This window comes from Trematomus bernacchii, unplaced genomic scaffold, assembly GCF_902827165.1.
Source record: "Trematomus bernacchii unplaced genomic scaffold, fTreBer1.1, whole genome shotgun sequence".
Classification (NCBI taxonomy): Eukaryota; Metazoa; Chordata; class Actinopteri; order Perciformes; family Nototheniidae; genus Trematomus; species Trematomus bernacchii.
The window spans coordinates 1-22,215 of record NW_022988051.1 but is presented as its reverse complement, the minus strand read 5'-3'; the positions used below and the strand labels follow the sequence as shown (position 1 = coordinate 22,215).

Below are 22,215 nucleotides of genomic sequence, written 5' to 3'. Positions count from 1 at the left end.
ACACCTGAACATCAGCAGGAGAGGACTCTTTAAAGTAGAGACACTACATACTGATATACACCTGAACATCAGCAGGAGAGGACTCTTTAAAGTAGAGACACTACATACTGATATACACCTGAACATCAGCAGGAGAGGACTCTTTAAAGTAGAGACCTACATACTGATATACACCTGAACATCAGCAGGAGAGGACTCTTTAAAGTAGAGACACTACATACTGATATACACCTGAACATCAGCAGGAGAGGACTCTTTAAAGTAGAGACACTACATACTGATATACACCTGAACATCAGCAGGAGAGGACTCTTTAAAGTAGAGACACTACATACTGATATACACCTGAACATCAGCAGGAGAGGACTCTTTAAAGTAGAGACACTACATACTGATATACACCTGAACATCAGCAGGAGAGGACTCTTTAAAGTAGAGACACTACATACTGATATACACCTGAACATCAGCAGGAGAGGACTCTTTAAAGTAGAGACACTACATACTGATATACACCTGAACATCAGCAGGAGAGGACTCTTTAAAGTAGAGACACTACATACTGATATACACCTGAACATCAGCAGGAGAGGACTCTTTAAAGTAGAGACACTACATACTGATATACACCTGAACATCAGCAGGAGAGGACTCTTTAAAGTAGAGACACTACATACTGATATACACCTGAACATCAGCAGGAGAGGACTCTTTAAAGTAGAGACACTACATACTGATATACACCTGAACATCAGCAGGAGAGGACTCTTTAAAGTAGAGACACTACATACTGATATACACCTGAACATCAGCAGGAGAGGACTCTTTAAAGTAGAGACACTACATACTGATATACACCTGAACATCAGCAGGAGAGGACTCTTTAAAGTAGAGACACTACATACTGATATACACCTGAACATCAGCAGGAGAGGACTCTTTAAAAGCCTAATATCCTATATCCTTGAGTTTGTTGCTAGCAAGACTTACCTTCTTTCCAGTTGGGGGAGTTGGTGAAGTTGACGAACTCGTCTGTTTCCGACCATTTCCACTTCCAGTCTGGAGTCTCTTTGAACAAACCGATCCATGAGCGACGTTTGACCTCAAATGTTTCTCCGGCTCTGATGGTGGCCAGATCACTGTGTTTTTCTCTGCAAAAGGTCTGTGCTTCACTCCATGTCTTCAATCCATCGTAATGTTTAAAGTAAGGTCTCAGAGTAGACCCGCACACGGCAGCAAACAGCAGCAGCAGCAGGACGGAGGGTTTTCTCATCATGGTTTCCACAGACCTGCAGTCACATCAGCATTTATATTTATGTATACTTTGTAGTGTGTATTCATTAGAGAACATTCTATAATGCAGTAAGTGAAGTGCATTCATTTGTCTATCATGCAAATGTTATGGATGCCACCTTTGGTTTTATTGAAAATATTAGAATATCGTAATGAAATTGGTAAAATATATTTTGGACTAAACTAAATCTCAAATTGCTAAATGAGCATTTCAACCTTTGAGTACGGCTCTCTGCCACCTCTGCTCTTTATCCAACACTTAATCACCTGACTTTACTGGTAACTGAACTGTAGTGTTGCCCTCAAACCCACTGCAGTCTGGAAGCAAGACATCAGTTCAAAGTACAGGGAATAACAAGTAATACAATTCAAATCCAGCACTCACCTTGGATGATGACAGATTGGAAGCCAGCGCTGAGTCTCTGGGTTTTCAGGTGATGATATTTAAAATACTCGATTCACGGACTGGCTGCACCAATCACAGCTCAGATGAATCTCTGTGTAGGCAAATCACAACTAGTGTGCAAAACCCAGCTGGCATGCAGAGCGACCGTGACATCCATGACCTTCACAAGGTCACCGTCTCCCTTTTCCAGTCTAAGAAAGTCCATGCAAAGCAGAGCTTAGCCTCATAGGTTGCTTTTTGAATATTCTTTCTCCCTCAGGAAGGTTTCTATCGGAGTGAAATGACCCGAAAGGCTCTGAGCTGCAGCCATAAGAGCTGATTCTCTAGATGATAGGAAAGGAGCTTCAGTGCTTCCTCTGTCATCTCCTTTAGGAAACACTGGACCATCCTTTACCAAAGGTAATGCCTGTCTATTCCTTGACGCTGCAACATTTAAAGTCACGCACCATTCGGGCGTTCACGGAAACACCAGTCAACAACATTTCAAACCATTAGCCAATAACCTCATATCCCCTTTGGTAAATAAGGTTTTGACGATTCTGATACCAATTCATCAGATGCGTCCATGTGGAACCACGTATTTCTGTACTATTCACAAAGATGGAGGATATTTTACAGGAAAAGTTAAGGCAGGGCTGTCAAACTCAAATACACAGTGGGCCAACATTTAAAAACCGGTACTAGTCGAGGGCCGGACTGGTTCAATGTTTATTGCAGAACTTATTGAAATGAACTTATTGCACATATTAAACCTGGAACTAACAAAGATTAAATGATTGCCTATAAAAACAACATTAAACATGAAATAATCAGTTGCATTCATTTCTTATGGCTCTGAGTCATTTCTTATGATTACATTTCTCCACAGGCCAACAACAGCTTCAACAAAACTATTTCCCTCAAAGAACAAACCAAACATGCTCTGTTGTCGTGAGAGAGAAAGTGCAGAAGGAAACATCCATGTGAACTCAGTGTGCTGCTCTGTGATGCTAGTTCAGATACTTGGCATCTCATCTTGGGTGCAAGGTCATCAATGTTTGGGGTCAGGCTCTGAGCGGAGGAGACCCTCAGGATGGAGTGAAGGTGTGCGTGCAATATACCAGCGGGCCAGATCTAATAGTCATTACAAATTATCCTGCGGGCCGAAATTAAATCTACCACAGGCCTGATTTGGCCCCCAAGCCTTGAGTTTGACACATGTGAGTTCAGGCAAGACATGAAGATATCCTATCAAGTGTGAGTGTGTGTCTGTGACACAGGGTACACACACACACACACACACACACACACACACACACACACACACACACACACACACACACACACACACACACACACACACACACACACACACACACACACACACACACACACACACACTCACACACAGTATTTACTTACCGCCACACTTCAGCACTACACAAAACATTTCATTTGACAAACAAATTCAACACCTTGAGTTGTCCTTCAACAGAAATATGGTCCCCGTGTGGGGCAGGAAACTCTCATTTATAAGGAAATGTTCAATATCTTAATGACAGAGGTGGGTTAGCACGCATCTGTTTAATTATTAATAAATGGGCATGCCTTTCAAATCTATAAACCTGGAGTCAAAATGAAGGAGAATCTGTCCATCACAGTCCTCATCGATTTGTTATTCCTTTACCCAACTACTCCTCTTGGACAATCTGGTCATACTGTAACCAACCCGGTATCACGGCAAGACGTGAACATGTGACGATCTACCATGCTGGGAGACGTGAATATGTCACGGTTTCGTCCCTTCAAACGTGACAGTTACACGGTATTGTTAACATGGCTCAACCAGTGGAGAAATACCCGGAAGTGCCATCAAATGGTCTACCGCGCCTATTGGTCGGTTTTTATTGTCAAAATTAGATGTTTTTAATTTATTTTTTAATCATCACACTTGATTTCGCCGATTTTCTTGTTGCCCTAGCTGGTCGACACCTCTTTTAGCAGAAACAAAGGCTACATTAATGTATTAAATCGATGTTAATCCATGTGTGTGGAGGTGAGGATGTGGAATTAACGGACGTGACGTTGTGCGATTGCGTTGCCAGGCAACGCAATTTACAAACTCTTCAACTACAACCCTAATTATATTTAAAAACATTTTAGAAGGCCTCACGAAATACTTTAATGTACATTAAAATGTAAATGTGAAGGGGTGTGTGTAATATGGTGATTGACATTATTCACCCACGGATCTATGGGTTGGGGGTATTGTTCCGCACGGACATTTTAGTTAACCGGACTTACTGTTGATGTGAAATCATGGATGTATAATAAGAACTGGATACAGCCTGGGAGGCGGGGCCTCATTCATTCCTATGAGAGTTGCTCAATCGCGCATGATGACAAAATGGCCCAACTTTTGAGAGAGCGAAACGTCACAGATTACCCGGCATGCCTGAGAAGTACCCGTATGTGCGCTCATAGCGCATGCGCAACTTTAAACATGCCCCCCAAAATGCTCGTTCACATCAAGCACGTCAATTTGCGTACACGTAACAGCACCGCGCGTTCATGACAGCATGGTAATGGGTTGTTATGATGGATTTGATATTAACGACGAGGCGGCAGTTAGCAGCTAGCGGCTAGCTAGTAATTATGCTAATTTACACATCAGTCGTTATGTACTTTTATATTACGCTGATGTAACAGGATCTAGTGATATCCAAGCAACAGAGCTTAATTTAGCATGAAACTTGTGTGGGTTGTAGCCTACATGAAACCACTTGGTAATATATAAAAATATATGTATTTTGAGTTATGATCAATTGTGATTTAAATCTTTATCTAAAAAGTAAAGCTGATGATGGATTACTGTGGTGGAGTTAAAATAACAATAGCCTATTTCTCTTTGAAATGTGATGGAGTGAAAGGATAGTAACTGTGATTATTCATGTTAAGTACCCAACAAGTAACTACAACGTATAATACTTGAAGGAAAGGTGTAAAATGTTTCCATAAATACCAATATCACACAGTACAACACCCCTTGTTGTTAAATACCAACCATGTGTATATATATATATATATATGCCGCTAAAACTGTGTAATATACCTGGCTGCTAAATCCTCCAAACTGTTACAGGATGTGTATTTTGTAAAATGTGTAACTGTTTTTATTATAATTTCTTGTTTTTAATCTTTAATACTTTTTGTATGCATACTTTAAGTAACATTAGGCTGTCTTTGGCTCTTTTCTGCTGTAATAATGTAAATGTATTCTGATTCTGAACTAATTGATATGTTTTTGTCACAGTTTGTTTCCCTATATTGCGACACTTGTTTTGTTTAAGATTATTTCTCCTTTTTTTACAGACATCCCCAACCATAGTGGAATGCTGTTGTAAAGGATTGCATTGATCCGTGCATCAATACCCTCACCCAGCTTTGAGGCCTCCAATGAATGAAATCATCTTGTGGCTGGGAAAAATGTGAAAAAATAAATCTCACAAAGAGTGACTTTCTGGTGTAATCATTATAATATCAAAGACAAGCACTTTTAGTAACAATATATAAAATCATTCAGCAGCAGAGGTTGGGGTGGAAACAGCATTTCTAACTAAGATGATTACAATATTACAAGTTAAACATCAAGATGAACATACTATTATTAATTTAAAAAGTACATGGGAAACTTAAATATCCTGCAATATACCATTAGCAGAATAGGAACAAATGTGCCAAAACATTTCTAACATTAACATAAACTGAGGGCTTTCTTCCTGAGCCGCTGGGAGTAAAGCTCCTCCATGGGTGGCAGCTCCGTCCTGGTGATGTTCTGTGCAGTTTTCACCAGCCTCTGTAAAGCCTTACGATTAAGGGCGGTGCAGCTGCCGTACCAGGCCGTGATGCAGCCGTGTCCGTGATGGACACAGAGGAACCTGAAGCTGCTGACTCTCCACCGTAGTCCCATTGATGGCGATGGGGGCGTGTCCCTCTCCCTGCTGCTTCCTGTAGTCCACAATCAGCTCCTTGGTTTTGCTGACGTTGAGATGGAGGTTGTTATCCTGGCACCAAGATGTCAGGTTTTCGACCTCCTCTCTGTACGCCGTCTCTTCGCCGTCTGTGATCTGGCCGATGACGGTCGTGTCGTCAGCACGTAGGCCCGTACCAGTGTCTTGAAGTGGCTGCGCTTCCTCCTGGGCCACATCCAAAATTGAGAAGAAAGAGAACAGACACACCACAGCTGGGTGAGGCTGGTGAGGCTGGGGAAGATGAGTAAAACAACTCAAGAGTAAGAGTGGGTAACTCAAGAGTAAGACTGGGTATGTATACATTCACTCCGCAGCTGCTTATAATCAGCTCATCACAGGCGTTCTCTTTAACCTATTACATTCACCTCATTCTCCAGCAGCCAAACACCGAGCTGCAGCCAAACTTTAAAATGGTTCTCCTCTCTCCTGCAGTCAGCTGTGATTTCAGGTGTTCATGCTGCCGCCCGCCTCCTCCCCATCCACCTCCTCCCCATCCACCTCTTCTCCACCCACCTCCGTTCATCATATCCAGAGCCAGGAGAGCTAATCCAAAGACCTCATCACACCTCCTCTTCATCCCATCTCCTCATCAAATCCAGATCTTCATCATCATCACCAGTGTCTAGACCCCGGGGAGGTTCCCTATGCTCACGGCTGCATTTCCCCCTTTAGATATAAGATTTCAGGATCGGGGTCTAATCGCCAAAGACTTAACATTTATCATATGACATGTGTCAATAAATGTTCTTTAAACAAAATGAAGTCTCTCCTGATTTAACTGTCTGGACCCCATCCTCAACTTTTTTTCAAACCACAACATGCCTTCAGAGGGCTTTCCTGTTGATCATAATTGGTGGATCTTTTAATCTAATAATTGCAATCAATATTATATATATTACCTTTTGATCTATATAAATTGTATTTACATTTGTTGTCACTATTTTTTCCACCTAGTTCTACAATGCCAGCCATAAGAGGTATACATTTCTTATTTTTGTGAATTTCTATATAAAATGCTGATTTTCTACCTGAAAATGCTTATGTATTTTTAATTACATTTTCGTAGAGCTTTGACTTTTTCAGCTGAATAAATATTATAACTAGATGGTTTTGTTCAGCATTGCCAGCTTCACTTTTGAGCTTTATGTTGTGCCCAGCATTCTCCTGTGCTCTGAAATCAAAATGTGGATAAGCATAACACAACACTAAAATAAACACTACAATACAACTTGTTATTTGACACACACAAGGTTGTTCATTTGTGTGTATAAATATAAAGCACAGGCTATATACATATATATATATATATATATATATATATATATATATATATATATATATATATATATATATATACATATACAAGTATAATTAATACAACTGTTAATTTGATTAGAGCTTTGACACATATATCTTTATTTATATATGTATAAGTATGACGACTTCCTCGGGCGATATCATGGTATAGCTAATTAATCTGGGTCAAAACGTGTTGTGCCCACATGCAAAGGTTGTAAACTCTGGTTTATCCCTGCGTGGTATTATAGTAATAGCAAACAGCAACGTTCAACTCCTTTAATGGTATATTGCAAGTGCAATAAGAAGCTACAGGGACGTTAATCTACGTCGGTAATATTAAGTTTATTGAATACAAGATTTACGGTACAAGATTTAATCATACAGCCCATGTAGTATAATATTTTACAAATGATGAATTACAGCAAACATGTGCAATATATCCATTATTACAGCTCCGTGGGCTGGCAGTAAGGCGATATGGGTCCGTTCTTATTGTGCATCCATGGGTCAAGATAAACGCATGTAGTGCTGAACACGTAACATGAACGTGCCGGGCGGCGCGGTCCCGTGGGTTAGATGCGCGTTCATAATGCAGAGGGAAATAACTCTCAGAATAACGTTATTAGCACATTTTTACAACTTGAGGAACGAATGTTTTTAATAAGGGCTATACAAGTGTTCATACTGGGTAGTTTATTTAGTTTAAAAAAAATTATCCAACGAGTTACAGACCACTCTTTCCCCATGTAAGTCAATGGGAAAAAGTGTTTCCGGGCCTGGCAACCAAAAGGAAGTGTAGTACCGCCGTTTGGCCAGCACGAATATTTTCATCAGAGTCCGGCGCACTTCCTGGGGGCTTGTGTGAAATCCGAAAAAAAATACGTTATACACAAGCCCCCAGGAAGTGCGCCGGACTCAGATGAAAATATTCGTGCTGGCCAAACGGCGGTACTACACTTCCTTTTGGTTGCCAGGCCCGGAAACACTTTTTCCCATTGACTTACATGGGGAAAGAGTGGTCTGTAAATCGTTGGATAATTTTTTTTAAACTAAATAAACTACCCAGTATGAACACTTGTATAGCCCTTATTAAAAACATTCGTTCCTCAAGTTGTAAAAATGTGCTAATAACGTTATTCTGTGAGTTATTTCCCTCTGCATTATGAACGCGCATCTAACCCACGGGACCGCGCCGCCCGGCACGTTCATGTTACGTGTTCAGCACTACATGCGTTTATCTTTACCCATGGATGCACAATAAGAACGGACCCATATCGCCTTACTGCCATCCCACGGAGCTGTAATAATGGATATATTGCACATGTTTGCTGTAATTCATCATTTGTAAAATATTATACTACATGGGCTGTATGATTAAATCTTGTACCGTAAATATTGTATTAAATAAAGTTAATATTACCGACGTAGATTAACGTCCCTGTAGCTTCTTATTGCACTAAGAAGCTTATTGCACTGTATATATATATACATATATATATATATATATATACAGTGCAATAATTCTTTCATGCTAAATGAAGCTCTGTTGCTTGGATATCACTAGATCCTGTTACAGCGTAATATAAAAGTACATAACGATTGATGTGTAAATTAGCATAATTACTAGCTAACCGCTAGGTGCTAACTGCCGCCTCGTTAATATCAAATCTATCATAATAACAAACCATTACCATGCTGTCATGAACGTGCGGTGCTGTTACGTGTACGCAAATTGACGTGCTTGATGTGAACGAGCATTTTGGGGGGCATGGTTAAAGTTGCGCATGCGCTATGAGCGCACATACGGGTACTTCTCAGGCATGCCGGGTAATCTGTGACGTTTCGCTCTCTCAAAAGTTGGGCCATTTTATCATCATGCGCGAATGAGCAACTCTCATAGGAATGAATGAGGCCCCGCCTCCCACGCTGTATCCAGTTCTTATTATACATCCATGGTTATACACCATAACGGTGCACAGCTGATATAAAAGGACTTGTCGTTTTTAAAGATATTACTGATTTTCTTTGAATATAAGAATGTAAATACTGAGTTGAGAGAATAGTCAGGGGATTTGGGTGATGGGAGACACATCTATGGATTCAGAATTCCAATAGCTTACTGTTAAATGACGGATATACCTTTCTGTCTGTGATGTTTTACAAATCAGATATTAGAAGTAAAACATGTGAAATAATATAGCAATATGCTGTACAATTATGTGAAAACATGAATAAAACTACACATCTTCAGATGTTATACATACACAAGTGTCCTACACTAATAATACAAAGTTATTATGGCTGTGTGCACCTTGTGTGCACCGCCTAGTGGTTAAAGCATGTTATTGAATTAGTTGTGTATATGATATGTCAATGATCCTTAGAAAATCTTGAAATCTTGAAAGGGATATGCAAAATAGCCATTATATACAGTCTTTCATTAACTATTAGTAGAGAATAACGAGTAATGAATATACTTTATAGAGATCTGCAGATAAATGTTTAGTCTTCTCAAGCAGCAACTATCAAATATCTCTCCTGATTGTTGGCACTTGACAATCACCTTTCCCTGAATTTTACTCAGGTGTAACTAAAGTCTGATTTAAGGGTTGTTTATATTTCACATCATTAATCAGAATCTGCAAAGTAACTAAAATAAATGTAGTGGAGTAAAAATACCAGGTTAACCTCTGAATTGTAGTGGATTCAAAACTGAATCTAACCATAAACAAGGTGGCCTGTTGGGATATATATATATATATATATATAATATATCTGCATTATTTGATCCCACGTTATGCTTTGCTCTTGCTGCTTGTTGTACACTGATGTCATGTCTTACTGATGTAAAGCACGTTGAGCTGCAATCCCCTGAATGAAAGGTGTTCATTCAGTGAAACAGTGAAACAGTGAAACTGTTCTTTCTGTTGCCGTCTGGCAGACGTTACCGCAGCATCCTGGCAAGGACAAGAAGATTCGGAGACAGTTTCTTCCCGCGGGCAGTGAGACTGTTAAACAATTGAACTGTTGAAACAACATCAAACATTCAACTGCTACTCAGTAGTATGTATCTAATACCTAATATATATATATATCATTCCAATAACTTGTATATAGACTCATACTGCACTATTCCACATCATAACTTTATTTCATTTTTATAACTATTATTATTTTTGTATTGCTCTTGCTCTTATTGTTATTATGTTATGTTATTATGTTGCATTGTTGGAGAAGCCTGTGACATAAGATTTTCAACTGCATAATTACTCTGTAGCTATGTCAGATTGACAATAAAGAACCTTGAACCTTGAACCTTGTTATACAAATAAAGTTATTATTATTATTCAGATGGATGTTTCTGCCCCTCTGTTCATCCTCCCATTGTCCTCCTCAATCTGCCTAGAAGTATTGTGATGTTGTAGCTGTTACTATAACCAATACTAATACTCGGGCTGCAACAGTTCTGTAGGCACATAGTTATTGTTTCTTATCGCTGTGTGATTCAAAGAAGAAACACAAATAGCAGGATAGGCAATGCAAAACTTTATTTCGTACCTTCATACACACATACCACAACATTAGAATGAGCTTTGATCAACGCCTACATGATGATAACCCGTCAACATGACAGGGAAATCCACATGACATGAATACAGAGCGGGCAGAACCCAAATCTGCATTCAAAGAATACACTTTACCAAAGCTTGAGGAAAGTATCTGGACTCTGGCGTTTCATTGAACTCCAGCTCTCCACACAGGTTCTGGAAAGCCCCACGAGCTTCTCGCTGTATCCATGATTTCACCCATTCAGTGCGGTTTCTCCTAATTCTTCGCTTCCGCCTCTTGAGCATAGACTGTATATATAAGCTCTGGAGAGACGGTTGCTTGAGAATGTCTTCCACGAGCAACACTCCAATGGCTGATAGCTCCAGCACGAAACATGTTTTCGATGGACGAGAGTGAAAATGGAACACACACGCTATTTGTTGTTTGTTTAGATCAGTCTGTTCTTCTTCTCTGTCTTCCGGTTGTTGCCTCTTTTGAATGACGAATACACACTACCGCCGCCTGCTGGTAAGGCTGAAGTCTTTGCGGTGTGTTCCAGTGCGACACACGGCCAAGACGCAGGAGAACACGGCGACGCAACAGTCGGCGTCGGCGAGTTCTCTGGTGACTGCCTGGTGTGTCAGGGCCTTAACTCGCCCGTTCACTCTCCTCTCCGTCTTCTCTCCCTGTATCGCTAATTATTCTCTTCACTCACTTTCCTCTCCGCTTCTCTCTGCCGCGCTCTCGTCTCTTCTTCTGTGTTTCTCTCCCTGTATCGCTCACTCGTCTCTTTCGCCCCCTGTCGGCAGCGGTTAAAATTGAAATCCCCTATTAATGTATTGATTATAGGTCCGGGTCCGTATAGGTCGGCGTCTGGGTCCGGATCCGAACCGCGGCCCGCCTGTTGCCGACCCCTGCTTCAGATGAAAATAAGGAGCCCCTCCCCACGCCCCTCTGAGAGACATTTGGTTACAAAGAACTCAATGGTGCTCTAGGAGGAGATTCAGGTGATAAGGGGGGGGGGGGGGGGGGTACCTTGGTTGCTGATTGGCTAATGGTTACACAAGACAAAACATCGTCATTAACGCGAGGCAGTCGCAATTTTTACAGGCTCCCACTACCTGTTAGCATCTGGCATCTGTTAGCATCTAGCTCTCCTGCTTACAAACATTTAGCCATCCCTGCTTATACAAGCAGTAGTTTTAGTTGTCTGCGATCTGCGGAGGCCTGCTCCCACCTGTAGAGTACAGCTGTGCTGAGGAGGTTTTACCCCGGAGTCGTCGCGGAGAGACGGAGTGGCTCCACGCTTCGGGCTTGGCCTGCTTCCACCTGTCCTGGTTCTGCTGTTGCGGAGGCCTGCTCCCACCTGTCGTGTGCTGCTTTGCTGAGGAGACCTTTCACCCCGGGGATACCACGGAGGGACCGGAGCGCTTCCACGCTGCTGCTTTCGCCTGTCCTTTGCTGCTGTGCTGATTTGCCCCAGGAACATGGAGGATACTGTGTGCTGGTCTGGAAAATGGCCCATATCGGGATTCTGCTGTGCCTGTTAACTGTTCTGGACTATGAGAAGATCTCTAGTCATCCTGAGAAGTCTACTGGATTCAGGTCTGTTCTGGACTATGAGAAGATCTCTAGTCATTCTGAGAAGTCTACTGGATTCAGGTCTGTTCTGGACTATGAGAAGATCTCTAGTCATTCTGAGAAGCCTACTGGATTCAGGTCTGTTCTGCCACCCGCAGTGGGCATCCCCTGCAAAGGGTCGGATGTGTTACACAAACAGTTACCGGTCACCTTGTCGCAGACAATCTGCTCGACAAAATATGTTTGTCTTTCTTGTTTTCCTGCGATGATGGTACTTCAGGACTGCTTCTTAAGCTCAAATCAAACTCTCGCAGACGTTTCCGGTGATTCTAAAGTAGATGACAATGTATGTGTGTCGTTTAAGAGGAAAAGATGCCTGGTTTTGTTGTTGTTATTACTGTCAGGAAATGTTCAACCTAACCCTGGTCCGCCCAGTAGTAGTAGTCAGATCGCTACTCCTGCTGATTTTAAAGCTAGGTCTGGGTTGGGTCTCATCCACTTGAATGTGCGCAGTCTGTTAGGTAAACTTGATTCTGTCCGCATTTGGGCAAGCTCGACTGACGCTGACGTCATTGTGTTATCAGAAACATGGCTAAATAAAACTATTTTGGCCTCTGACATATCCTGAAATGGCTATAATGTGTATCGTACCGACCGGCCTAATAAAGGTGGTGGCGTTGCCATTTATGTTAAGAATAAGTTCAGTGTAACCACATTGATCTCCAAATCTGTCAGTAAGCAATTAGAATTTTTAGCCTTAAATATAGAAGTGGCAAAGGGGCAACAAGTCATGGTGGTGGGCTGTTACAGACCCCCCTCAGCTGTCAAGGACTCCTTGTCTTCACTAGCAAAACTTTTATCACAACTAGACTACAAGGAAATAGTGCTACTTGGAGATTTGAACTGGGACTGGTTAACTGCAGTATCAGAGGATTTTAAAAACCTTTGTATCTCTCTGAATGTTACTCAGATTGTTGACAGTCCTACTCGCCCCTAACATTAAGTCCCCTAATAAATCCTCCCTAATTGATCTCATTCTAACTAATGTTCCCTATAAATACCCATCTGTGGGAGTATTTGTGAATGATGTGAGAGACCACTGTGCTGTAGCCACAATTAGGGACACTAAGGTCCAAAAGGTTAAACCTCGTATTATCAGTAAGAGAGACAACAAACATTTTGTGGAGCAGGGTTTTGTTCATGATCTGTTTGGCTTTGATTTGGGAAAAATCGATCTGTGTGCTGATGTAGAAACTGCATGGTCTTATTTGTATCTTGGTTTTATGGAGATCATTGATAGACATGCACCCCTACGTACTTTTAGAGTAAAGGGACGAGACAATCCTTGGTTTCCTGCTGAACTGTCCAGTCTCCTACATGAGAGAAACAAGGCCTGGGCAAAGGCTAGGAAATCAGGCTCAGAGGTAGAATGGCTGCGTTTTAGGCAGCTAAGAAATAGCTTCACTTCACATGTCAAAAGTGCTAAGTCGAAGTACTATTTGTCAGTTACCACAGAGAACCTAAATAATCCTAGGAAATGTTGGAAAGCCATAAAATCGCTATCCACCGGTGAGATCCGTAATGAGCTACCTCCGTGCATTACCACAGCATCTGGCTCTATATCGGACAGGGCCACTATGTTACATTGCTTTAATGAGCATTTTGTGTCCTGTGGCTCTCTGTTTGATTCTGTGACTAACTCTGCTTCTGTGAACACCACAGTCTGTGACTCTGAACAATGTGCTCTGGAAAACACTTTCAGTTTTACTCCTTTTACTGTAAATGTTGTTCATGAAGCTTTATCCAAGTTAGATCCTAAGAAACCGGCCGGCCCGGACAACGTGGAACCTTTCTTTTTAAAGATAGCTGCAGATTTTATTGCTCCACCTCTCACTACTCTTTTTAACCTCTCCCTCAGCACAAACACAATTCCTAAAGTATGGAAGTCAGCGTATGTCCTGCCTTTGCTGAAAGGAGGGGAGGCAACTGTTTTAAATAACTATAGGCCAATCTCGAAATGATCAGTTCTGGCTAAGGTTCTTGAACGCCTAGTGAGTGAACAGGTAAAGGAGTTTCTATGTAACAATGACATCCTGTCTAAACATCAGTCAGGCTTCAGAAAGCAACATAGCACCATCACTGCCACAATGAAAGTGGTGAATGACATTACAAGTATTTTAGATAATAAGCAGAGCTGTGCAGCTCTATTTATTGACCTTTCCAAAGCGTTTGATACCGTCGATCATCGCATCTTAAAGCAGAGGCTACTCAGTATTGGCTTATCCAGCCATGCAGTGGGGTGGTTTGTGAACTACCTCTCTGAAAGGTCCCAATGTGTTCATTTTGATGGGCTGTCTTCTGAGTGGTTAAACATTACTAATGGTGTTCCTCAAGGTTCTGTTTCAGGTCCACTTTTATTCTCCATCTACATCAATAGTTTAGGTGAAAATGTGGATGAAGCTACTTTACATTTTTATGCGGATGATACCGTGATGTACTGTGCAGGTCCCTCCATTAAGGAGGCTGGTGTTAAATTACAGGCTGTTTTTAACATTATTCAGACTCAGCTCTCTGAACTTAAGCTTCTTTTAAATGTTGATAAAAACCAAAGTAATGCTCTTTTCAAAAGCTAAAAAGACACCAGAGCCTGTTTTAGATATTGTTACTATGCAAGGACAAGTACTCCAAGTGGTTATCTATTATAAATACCTTGGTATCTGGCTTGATGATTGTCTCTCTTTTAAACTTCATGTCAATAATCTGCTTAAAAAGCTGAGGGTTAAACTAGGTTTCTTTTTCAGAAACAAGTCCTGTTTCTCGCTTGAGGCCAGGAAAAGGCTCTGTGACCTTTTGACCTGTGCTGGACTATGGTGATTTGTTGTATATGAATGCACCTGCCCATTGCCTGAACAAGTTAGATGCCGCCTATCACAGCGCACTGAGATTCGTCACTAATTGTAAAGCACTCACTCATCACTGTACCCTGTATGCCAAGGCAGGTCTGCCATCACTTACTGTACGGAGGCTCAGTCACTGGTACACGTTTATTTATAAAGCTTTGTTGGGTAAACTCCCGTATTCTATCTGCTCTCTGATAACACAGAGAGTTGCAAGCAGCTATTGTCTGAGATCACATGATGTAGTCTTGTTAGATGTGCCAAGAGCAAGGACTGTCTTAGGTGAGACAGCTCTTATGTGCAGCTCCACTTGCTTGGAACAATCTACAGCAAGAATTGAAACTGAGCAATCTCATTCCTCTGCATGTTTTTAAAGCCAGGCTAAATGAAATGCTCGTTGATACTATGGGTATTTGTAAATGTCTATAAGTATGTAAATGTATCCTGTAAATATAATGTATGATGTCCTTTATTGTTTTATGTTTCATGTGGAACCTATATGCTGCAGGTCTCCCTTGAAAAAGAGATCTATGATCTCAATGGGACCATCTGGTTAAATAAAGGTTTGAAATGAAATGAAATGTTATGACATCACAAAGTGGCCAAAATCTGATCAGCTCATTTTCAGACAGGTTTTTATAGAAATGGATCAAAAATAGAGAGAATCTTTGTTCCTGAAACTTTCAGAGTCTCTCTACACAGAGGGGACACATGTTGATGAAGAAGAGACATGAAGAAGAGGGGACACATGTTGATGAAGAAGAGACATGAAGAAGAGGGGACACATGTTGATGTAGAAGAGACATGAAGAAGAGGGGACACATGTTGATGTAGAAGAGACATGAAGAAGAGGGGACACATGTTGATGTAGAAGAGACATGAAGAAGAGGGGACACATGTTGATGTAGAAGAGACATGAAGAAGAGGGGACACATGTTGATGAAGAAGAGACATGAAGAAGAGGGGACACATGTTGATGTAGAAGAGACATGAGGAAGAGGGGACACATGTTGATGTAGAAGAGACATGAGGAAGAGGGGACACATGTTGATGTAGAAGAGACATGAGGAAGAGGGGACACATGTTGATGTAGAAGAGACATGAAGAAGAGGGGACACATGTTGATGTAGAAGAGATCTACAAGAATTCAATCTCTAAATTCTGAATGTTTCTCAAAATGTCAAACTTTTTTTTCTGAAAATCACAATATTCTGACTTTTTTTTCTCATTTCAAAATCTTTCTCAAAATATGAACATTCTGAATTTTTCTGAAAGTCTCAAAATATTCACTTTTTTCTTTAAATCTAAAAATTCTGAATTTTTTCGAGAAATAAAAAAATTATGACTTATTTCTCAAATTCGGACTTTCTCGGAAAAACTCACATTGCTAACTTTTTTTTGAAAATCTAAAAAATAAGACTTTTTCTCAAAATTCAGACTTTTTCTCAAAATTCTCAATTTTCAGATTTGTGTTCTGTCAGTGAGAGTTATTCTATAGTTTCCTCATGAGCTTCAGTCTGCAGTCCGGCTCATATGTTCTGGTTCTTCTCGTTGCTCCTCATAGACTGTCATTTTTACCATTTACTGAAAATCTCAGAATTCAGATTTTTCAAAAAAAATCTGTCTTTTCCCCAAATGTTAACTTTTTTCTCAAAATCTCAAAATGTTAACTTAATTCTCAAAATGTTGACTTTTTCTCAAAATCTCAAAATGTTGACTTTATTATCAAAATCTTAAAATTAGGAAAAAAACTTCAAACCTGAAATTGTTTCTGAACTTATTGAGGCTATCAGAGTTCCATCACATAAACCCACTCATCAACACGCTGTCATCACATAGAACTGATTTTATTAATTTATTCTGACGATACTTTTACAATCAGCAACAGCTAAACAAGAGGTCTCCTCTATAAACAGTACACACACACACACACACACACACACACACACACACACACACACACACCCACACACACACACACCACACACACACACACCACACACACACACACACACACACACACACACACACACACACACACACACACAACACACACACCCTCACACCCTCACACCCCCACACACACACACAGAGACATAGACGGACACAGGTACACCTCTGATTAATAGCTCTGATCTCATATATATTGTTTTATATCAATAGTAAATTATGTACAGTTGTGTTGTAATGAGTGAGATGTGAGTCGGGGTCAGAGGTGAGAGGCACGAGTGGCCAGGTGCATCATGGGAGGAGAAGGATCACCACATGAGGGAGTCCTCGTACCTGTGGAGGAACACAGAGAGGAATCTTTAAATACAAATGATGGACATTCACACCAGAACAAACACAGACTCTACTGATTTATATATATAGTTATCACCGCAATAAACCGTATTTAATGTTGTCTTAATGAACATTATTTCATTTCACATTCTGTTCTTGTACATTTCACATTCTGTTCTTGTACATTTCACATTCTGTTCTTGTACATTTCACATTCTGTTCTTGTACATTTCACATTCTGTTCTTGTACATTTCACATTCTGTTCTTGTACATTTCACCATCTATTTACATGTATAGAGACTTCTTGTACATTTCATCATCTATTTACATGCATAGAGACTTCTTGTACATTTCATCATCTATTTACATGCATAGAGACTTCTTGTACATTTCATCATCTATTTACATGCATAGAGACTTCTTGCACTATTTCTTATTTTTGTATTTTATTATATATGTTGCCTTGTTGGAGGAGCTTGGGTCAGAAGAAGCTGTAGCTGCTGAGCGTCTGATGATAACACCTTTGAATCTTTGAATTTTAATAGAATTTTTTGAAAAAATCACACTCCTGTATGCTGAACACTGAGCTGCAGGTGTGTCTGTTTTATCCCCAACATTTTCTCAAAATCATCTCATTTGGACTTTTTTCAAAAAATCTCGAAATTCTGACTTTTTTCAAAAAATCTCGAAATTCTGACTTTCTTCAAAAGATCTTAAAAATAACACCTTTTCTACAAATCATTTTTTTGACTTTTTTTCTACTGAACAAAGAGCTGCAGATGTGTGTGTGTGTGTGTGTGTGTGTGTGTGTGTGTGTGTGTGTGTGTGTGTGTGTGTGTTGGTCCCTGAAGGCAGCATCAGTTCACTGTAATGAACACTGTTTGATTACAGGTGAGATGTTATTGATGGTCCTCACCTTGACCTCTGGTTGTCTCCAAACAGCATCTCAGCGACCACGTCCTCCTGAGCAGAACGCTTCCCATACCTGCACACACACAGGTATTTAGGTAATTAGAGTCTAATTGGTCACAGATATTCATGATGAGCAGGAGAGGAATCCCAGCTGAGCTGTTATTAAATATCTCAACAGGTATTTGATGATTGGATTTTAACGTTTGAGCCTTCGTGGATCATTTACCTGACAGACAACACCTTCAGGTTAACAAAGAGAAAGGAGTGATGCGTTCAAGAGACACTGTACATCTGGCTGTCTCCTCTCACACCTGTTTAATATGTGGGCTCCATGTCACAGTCTGATTCAGTGTGTGTGTGTGTGTGTGTGTGTGTGTGTGTGTGGCCTAGCATTACTATCCTTGTGGGGACCTCCATCTGTTTACACTGTCACGTGTGGGGATCATTCATTTTAGGGTGAAGACTTGGTAAGGGTTAGGGTAAGGGTTAGGGTAAGGGTTAGGGTTAGGGTAAGGGTTAGGGTTAGGCATGTGTTGGTTATGGTTAAGGTTAGGATAAGTCTCCAGGAAATGCATGTAAGTCAATGTAATGTCCCCTGAAGTGATGTATACATGGTATGTGTGTGTGTGTGTGTGTGTGTGTGTGTGAGAGGATGCCATTTCAGAGTCTGGATGAGTTTTATCATCTGATGATTTCAGACCCGGGGGGCGTCCCAATGTGAAACAACACAGCCGTTTAACAGCTTACTTCCTCCGGTGTGTGTTTGTGTTTGTGTTTGTGTGTGTGTGTGTGTGTGTGTGTGTGTGTTTATGAGTGTGTGTGTGTGTGCGTTTATGAGTGTGTAATAGCGCTATTCAACCCTGCAGCCCGACTTGCAGATCCTCAGTGTTCCCATCAACCACCTGTTCCTCCTCCCGCTGAGCCCCAGCACCCAATCCTATGCTTGGTTACACACACATCCTCACACACACACACCACACAACACCACACACACACAACACACCACAACACACACACACACACACACACCACACACACACACACACACACACACACCACACACACACACACACACACACACACACACACACACACACACCCTGCAGGAAGCATCACAGCTGTGTCTCAGTGTGAGGCGCTGAAACATCAGGAAGTCAGATGTTCTCCGCTCTGATAACGGATCGTCTGAGAGGCTTTATCGTCTCTTATCGTCTCTTATCGTCTCAGTGTTTCTGCACATCTGCCTCTCGTCTCTGTTTTGTCTCTTGCAGTCTGACGCAGGTATCTTTCATAATGTAACCTGCAGTCTATGCATCATCCATCAAAGCCCTTTCTTAGTTGACGTGAGAGACCACCTAGCATCCTGTCCTCTCAGAGGCCCTCCGGACTGGACGTGGAGGAGACCACCTAGCATCCGTCCTTCAGAGCCCTCCGGCATGGACGTGGAGAGACCACCTAGCATCCGTCCTTCAGAGCCCTCCTGATGGACGTGGAGAGACCACCTAGGCATCCGTCCTTCAGAGCCCTCCGGATGGACGTGGAGAGACCACCTAGCATCCGTACTTCAGAGCCTCCGGATGGACGTGGAGAGACCACCTAGCATCCGTCCTTCAGAGCCCTCCGGATGGACGTGGAGAGACCTACCTAGCATCCGTCCTTCAGAGCCCTCCGGATGGACGTGGGAGAGACCACCTAGCATCCGTCCTTCAGAGCCCTCCGGGATGACCGTGCTGTGTTATAGCATTAAAAGCACCTCTTTGGACGATGTCTTAACAATGGGGTTAGGTAAGAGGTATTAGAGTTATAACCAGACCAAAAGATGATCCTCACACACACAGGGTTAGGGTTTTGGATAAATTGGACCACAATGGACTGTTTTTTGGAGCTTCATTGAGGATGCTGAACCCATTTTCTGAAATCCCTCTCCTCAGGATCCAAAAGGAACAGTTTAAAGCTCAAAGTGACCAAATGTCAGGTCTTTGTGAGCCGGTGTTAATCATTTAGAGTTCATTGTGAAGTTCAGAAGACGCTGGAATGAGTGGATTGGGGCAGATTGATTATCTGCAATGTGGGTCATCAGAAAACACCTGAAGTTTGTATTCTACATCTTGTCTAATTTAGGAAATTGCTCAACATAGCAATAGTCTACAGTTTGGTAGAGGTATTAGAGTTATAACCAGATGAAGAGGGTTTTCCTCACACACTTAGGGTTAGGGTTTTGGGATCAATTGGACTACAATGGAGTGGTGTTTTGGGGCCATCATTGAGGATGCTGAACCCCTTAAATAAAAATCCTTCTCTCAGGATCCAAAAGGACAGGTTTCAAAGCTCAAAGTGACCAAAATGTCAGGTCTTTGGTGATCCGGTGTTAATCGAGAATCAGAATCAGGTTTATTTCCAGGGTAGAGAGTTCATTTTGAAGTTTCAGAAGACGCTGGATTGAACTGGATTGAGTATATATTTGTAATACTTGAAAGTAACGTCATGTGGGTCTTCAGAAAACACCTGAAGCTTGTAACCTACAGCTGGTCTGATCAAAGTGATGAGGACCCTTACCAAAGAGAGTCTCAGTGCTGACCACTAAACGGAGTTTCTTCTGCTTTACTCTATCAGAAAGATGTCCCATTTTGTCTCCATTAAAAGTCAGAGGCCAACAAACCGGATCAAATGTCATAAAAGTGTGTTCTTACCGAACATGGCAGAGACACTGCTAGAAAGAGAAGCAAGTCGAGTGTAGAACAAGACAAATGTAGGATATGTCTCCATTGAGTGTGCGGATGTGAGAAGTGAGAAGTTGAATGAGTCCTGAAGCGGCTCTTAGTGAAGGGTGAAGCTCTGAAGTGTGTTGGAGTCAGAGGTGTTGGAGTCAGAGGTGTTGGAGTCAGAGGTGTTGGAGTCAGAGGTGTTGGAGTCAGAGGTGTTGGAGTCAGAGGTGTTGGAGTCAGAGGTTGGAGTAAGGTGTTGGAGTCAGAGGTGTTGGAGTCAGAGGTGTTGGAGTCAGAGGTGTTGACATCGTGGTTTTCAATAAGAGAAAAAGGTCAAAGATTTACATTCAAACCTGGACATTTCCATAAGAAACCCTTTCCCCTGTCCGTCATGCTTAATGCTCTGCAGTAGATATTCCTGCTCTGAACCCTTTCATCCAGCCTCAGCTCCTGATCTGATAAACCTCTGAACCCCCCCCCCCCCTCTGAACTGATTGACTCCTCCTGGCTTCACGAGGCTCCACTAAACCCAGGATCTGAATATCAAACCGCTATTAGGTTTCATGCAGCTGGCTCTCCTTCAGATGAAACCATATTTCACACCAGCAGACCCTCAGTAACTGGGTTTGGGGTCTTTGTTCAGACGGAGGTGATTGATGTGAGGCCTGGAGGAGAGGGGAGGGTAATCAGATCAGCTGAGAGGCTGTGGGGGGGGGGGGGGGGGGGGGTCTGAAGGACACTCTCACAGGTATCAGCTGAGAGGCTGTGGGGGGGGGGGGGGGACGACACTCTCACAGGTATCGCTGAGAGGCTGTGGGGGGGGGGGGGACGACACTCTCACAGGTATCAGCGGCTACCTGAGCGCGGTTTAGTCAAATACAAAGTTTGATATTTGCTTCCAAATAGAGGTGAAGTATACGTATAAAGTGACTTGAACTACACTGGAGCTATGTTCGTTTGACACATAAAGAACCTTGAAGTACCTCAAACTGGTACTGGAGTACAGTATGAGTACTTGGTTAGGAGTACAGTAAAAGTAAGAGTACTTGGATAGGAGTACAGAGATTGCTTACTTGTACCTCTGCCTGGTGATCAGGTTGATGTAGTGCCCAGGGCCGTGTAGTACTTAGTTAAGAGTACAGTGAGTTGTGTACTTGTACCTCTGCCTGGTGATCAGGTTGATGTAGTGCCTCAGGGCCGTGTATGTACTTAGTCAAGAGTACAGAGATGTGTACTTGTACCTCTGCCTGGTGATCAGGTTGATGTAGTGCCTCGGGCC

The 22,215-nt window shown here is 41.8% G+C and overlaps 1 protein-coding gene across 1 annotated transcript; it reads right to left on the bottom strand.

Moving 5' to 3' along the window:
* Positions 1 to 17,059: 17,059 nt before the first annotated feature.
* On the bottom strand, positions 17,060 to 22,140 carry LOC117474432 (peptide YY-A-like; the record flags this gene model as incomplete). The annotated part of the gene is given in 3 exon segments (XM_034120213.1): positions 17,060 to 17,318; positions 18,236 to 18,304; positions 22,097 to 22,140. Coding segments are annotated over 3 exon segments (138 nt in total), but the record flags the coding sequence as incomplete, so codon positions are not given.
* Positions 22,141 to 22,215: the final 75 nt, after the last annotated feature.